Source organism: Aedes aegypti, chromosome 3 (assembly GCF_002204515.2).
Source record: "Aedes aegypti strain LVP_AGWG chromosome 3, AaegL5.0 Primary Assembly, whole genome shotgun sequence".
Taxonomy (NCBI): Eukaryota; Metazoa; Arthropoda; class Insecta; order Diptera; family Culicidae; genus Aedes; species Aedes aegypti.
In genome coordinates, this window is record NC_035109.1 from 265,001,744 (window position 1) to 265,006,664 (window position 4,921).

The 4,921-nt window shown below is 39.1% G+C and overlaps 1 protein-coding gene across 1 annotated transcript; it reads right to left on the reverse strand.

Annotated features, from left to right (window-relative positions):
* Positions 1–2,171: 2,171 nt before the first annotated feature.
* Positions 2,172–4,824, reverse strand: LOC5573753 (26S proteasome non-ATPase regulatory subunit 7). The gene is made up of 2 exons (XM_001654731.2): positions 4,467–4,824; positions 2,172–3,093 (listed from the first exon to the last, which is right to left on the reverse strand). The coding sequence occupies exons 1-2, from the start codon at positions 4,636–4,638 to the stop codon at positions 2,255–2,257; spliced, it is 1,011 nt and encodes a 336-aa protein (XP_001654781.1). The 5' UTR covers positions 4,639–4,824; the 3' UTR covers positions 2,172–2,254.
* Positions 4,825–4,921: the final 97 nt, after the last annotated feature.

A 4,921-nucleotide genomic window follows, 5' to 3' on the forward strand; every position in this document is an offset into this window, starting at 1 on the left:
CATTCCCGTTTTTCCAATTTTTTCGTTCAATATCCTGTGTTCCAACTTTAGAAACCTAACTAAGAAAGAATTTTTAAAATCCGATGGCTCGTTCTCAAGCCATTTCGTGACAAACAAACACCATTCCATTTTATTTATATAGATTATTTCTGTAGTTGTACGCTATTCCACAGATAACAGATGTTGAAGTCCGATTGTAAAACTGTGTAAGACAATTAACGGTCATTTTGAATGGCAACACAAGTAGCAACATCGTGGTGGCGCTGTCATCGCTAAGTTCGCATGACGATGTCAGTGGTGAATATGAAATATTTCAAGATACTGGTATTCACCACTGATTGACGCAATTCGCTGTGTGGCGGCGCTCGTGATTGCAAGGAGTTTCAATTTGAATATTTACACAGGTTTTCAGAAAAATTTTGTTCTAACATAAACATCTGTTATCCCGGGCAACTAATATGCTGCGGTTAGAGTTGTTCCTGCTATCATTTCCAAGCATTGCGTCGATTTACTGTCAAAATTCTCATCGGGTTGATAGCATGAATGAAGGTCCAGAGATTCTACATCTAACAAGAACAATCCCAAGTAACCATGGAGCATTATATCATTGCATATATAATGTAGCTGCATTGCCGTAAGCTTACCATTAAAGTAGTCTAAAAGTGGAAAAGGGCCCTTTTACAGTTGCACTAATGCAAAAATGACGATAAAGCAATGAAGCAATTTATAAAGTAACATTAGTGCAGCAGGGTAATTTATAAAGTCATATTAGTGCATTGATACATTTGTAATGTAGAGTTAATGTTATATTGCTTGACAGCTCTTGAAATATGTCGAATAAAGGCAATGTTACATCAATGTTGTTGATATGCAGTAGAATACGTGCAATGTTATAATGCTTGTGGTTACTAGGGATCTTACTAACTAGAACCTAATTTACTTGCAGGTTTGTCTACTCATTCCCCAGTTGCAGAAACTGTAAAAAAATAAATGTCCATAAACCAAACGAGGAAGAATTTTTTACAACGGCAAACAATTTTCGCGTTCGTTTGTATTCCACTGAGCATAATCAGTAGATGACTCAGGATTTTCTGAACATTTACTCAGCTTTTACCGCTTTATTCATACGAATTTGGATGTTCGACAAGTAAATGCTCAAATGCTCAGTTTTATGATAAAATTTTTTTATCATACCAACTTGAGTAAATGCTCAAGAAAATGAATTGACAGGTGGATTTGAGTAAAGTAAAAGCTTTTGCTCAGTTTATGCATACGACCTATGTAACGGAACTATGCTGGTGTTAGATTTGTAGTACCATCAGTGCACCAGATTCCGCTCATTTAAGGGATGTTATGAATTCAAATATTTATTATAAAAAAAACTATTGTGTCGATCAATACTATTTTATGTCACAATGTAGCTCCAAGTATAGGTAATCAACAGCAAAATAAAAATAATTTTAAAAACTTTAGTAAAAAAAATTGTAATTGCATTTGTTACTGCATCTAAGTGTTCCTATTTCCGCTCACGGTAAACAGATTTCGAGTCGAACTTATTAAAAAAATGCATTATTTCGCATTTTGTTATTTATCCTGATATTTTTTATGAGCAAACCTTAGCTACTACTGCAATAAAGAAGGCTGTATACTAAAATCGACATTTCTTCAAAAAAACATAATTTTTTGCATGAGCGGTTATTGGAACATACAAAAATACCTAGTGACCCAATAAACGCTCACGAGGTCTTGTGTTTTCAATGGATCATTAAAATAACCAAAACGGCCGCTATGGAAAGCATAGATAGCGCCACCGTAGCCTTGTGTATTTGACAGAACAGCAATTCTGTCATAATGTTAAATCCCATATACAGTGGCGGCGCCTTTGTTTTGATGCGGTGAGCACTTGCAAAAACTACCTTCAATGATCTATATAAAGAATTCATTACGCGTGGTAAAGATGGACAAATTATGGGTGAAATTATGAAAAAAATCCACGTGCTCGGCAGGGATTTGAACCCAGGACTCTTGTATGCTTGTATGATTTTTGACACAAATAATCAATTTTTACACTAGTGAGCGGAAATAGGGGCATGAGCGGATACTGGTACACTGATGGTACTTCGCATAATGAAATTCAAGGCATTCTTTCCTTGTAAATATAAACTTCCAGCTAGTGTTATTACAATTTTAATCATTTATAGTAAGCAGTTATATTTAGTGACAAATCAAAAGTGCCAAAAACCTATCTTACAAGTTACTTCTTTTTCTCATCTTTTGCTTTATCTCCCTTGCCATCCTCTTTCTTCTCTTTATCATCCTTCTTCTTATCCTTGTCGCCTTCCTTATCGCTCTTGTCCTTGGCATCCTTCTTGTCCTTTGAATCGTCAGTCTTTTTACCCTCTTCGGCGTCACGATTCGTAAGTTTATTGTTGATCAAATTGTGCAAAGCGATGATCGATCGAACAAGGGACGCTAAATACACCACGAGCATCTGATCGTTCGTTTTGACGTACAGAGTGTCGGTGAACGTATCCTGGGTAATGTCCGGAAGGAGGTTCAGGATATCCTGCAGCTGATACACAATCGGATGATTGATAGGAAGCTGACCGTTGCCCACTTTGAGCAAGTAGTTTTTGATGTCCCTCAGCTGAGCATTGAGACCCTTCAATCCTAGCAGTTGGTTGGTGATCTTCTGCGATAAACTTCCCACAGTAGTGTCCTTGATGTCACGCAACAGATGTTCAACGCCCACTTCCTCTGCTTCTTCTGCACCGATTTCGCTCGGAACGTGCTCGAACGTCTTGGATGTCGGCGTTCCATCGTCGTGCACTTCCTCAACGGCTATGTACGCCTCCGTGGGTAGTCCCAAGTCTTTCGGTTTGGCATCGATAATGACCAGCACCGAGTTGGGACAGTAGCGACGGATCAGTTCGTTAATAGCGATGTCGTTCTGACACAGTTTAGGACCGGTGTGATACCATCCAACGACGCGTTCGCGGGCATTGACCTTTTTGAACATGCCGTACATGTTTTCCAGATAGTCGTGGTCCAGGAACCAGACGGACTTGTCCTTGTCGTCCTCATCGAAGGGCACTGCGGGAATAAAAAAAACTAGTTTAGAAACAGGTCCACTAAAAGTGGTCAATTTTTAAATTTAAAAAAATGTGTAACTTAACCTAAGTCCCCAAATTTGTTCATTTCGACTCCTAGAAGCTTGTGAAACTTTGAGCGGATTCCGTTCACTCTAAGGGGGGGCTAAACAAACTTGGAGTTTTTGTGACGAAAATCGAACAAATATGGGAAAAACTGTTCCAACTACCATTGTTGACCATGGGGTGTGCTGTAGTCGAAGGAATTATTTCGTTAGGGTAAAATTGGTTCCTAAAATTTTTTATGGAATCTTGATATTAATTAATAACACGACAGATCAGGTTACTGCAACTACTTTAGCAATTTTTGCATCTCAAATAACGGCTATATCATGTTTACACTTTAATTTAAAAATTTGGTCCATAAATAAACCTTGACACTTTTGATCATGCTTGACGTTCGCTTAGTCAACAAAAACACCACAGGAGTTTTTAGTTTTTACACTGGGGTTGATCCTATCTGACATTTCGGAAGAGACACGGAAAACAAAATACACCCAAAATTTGAGTTTAAGCCAAAGGGTGTGACAAGATCTAACAACATGTTTTGTGGACTTAAAACAACGGAAAACATTAGAAAATTGAGTAAACATGTGTTTTTGGCCTAAACTTAAGGTGAAGATGAATCGAAGCCAAACTGCAAATTTTCATGAGCACGGATCTGGAGAACCAAACATCCGATTAAGCTGAAAACTTAATTAACTTAATTAGATTAAGCTGACTAACTTAATTAGATAAAGCTGGTCCCTTAGATCGCAGTTGCACTGGTTTTGTGTTCTGTAACTCGATGGTCCCTTCAATAGGCTTCTGCACTGTTTTGATTTTGTATAGGATTTTGACTTTTACTGGCCTTGTTGTTTACAAATTTCTTGAACGAGTGAAAGAGAGAGGTACATTTTTGTGCAGAGCCCCATATCGAGTAAGGGAGAGATGACTGTATCAGTTAACCCAAATTTGGGTTATCGCACGGAAGAGCCAAATTGCGTCAAAAGAAGTTAAAGTTGGGTTGATTTGCGGCTCCGTGTAGGTGTTATTCTCAAATTCGCGGGAGCAGAAAATAACTTCCGAACTGTCAAGTTCCAGAGCAGGGTTATTTTCAACTGGAAGGGAAATAATTATCGAACTGTCAAATTTTAACTAGAAGTTAGTCTGAACTTAATAAAATGAAATTATTTTTAGTCGGGTTGTCCAGTATTTAAAACCGTACCCATTAAGCCACCTGGGCACAACTTTCTCAGACTGAAGCAAGGTTTGTAACCAAGAATGAAATTCAAGAATCTGGTCAATTTTTCATCCCAATTTAGACCCAATGCTTACCGGCAAAGCTGTTGGACACGTCCAGAACGCCCTTGGCCCTCCAACATCCGAGCAGAACTCCGACGACCCGTTTCTGGTTCCCGATCTTGCCCATCCGGTTGAAATGATCCACAACACTGAGCAGCACCAGCGGGTGCACAATCACCTTCGTCGTACTGGTTTCCGATGGCATTTTTCCGGGATTCTAATACGTTCCACAAGCACTTAGCAATGCAATCGATTCCTCTGCAAATAATCCGCTCACTTTACGTTCCGAAACAAAGCGAATAATGCTTTTTCGGCGACTCACTTCGGATGCGTGAAACCGTACAACCAGAATGACAAAACAACTTTTGCTCTCTCGCGCGGATGACAGTTTGCGTTGCGATTTGATGCCGTCAAGGTGGTAGTACCGGGAACGGGACTTTGGGCGGTGTAATCGAAATGAACTCTTGACAAAAAGTTCATTCGACGCT

What these genes read in the sequence shown, in the direction of transcription:
- LOC5573753 (XM_001654731.2), bottom strand. Translation starts at nt 4,638, where the DNA reads ATGCCATCGGAAACCAGTACGACGAAGGTGATTGTGCACCCGCTGGTG. An exon ending in CGTGTCCAACAGCTTTGCCG is followed by an intron (nt 3,094 to 4,466) that starts GTAAGCATTGGG and finishes TTATTCCCGCAG; the next exon opens with TGCCCTTCGATGAGGACGAC.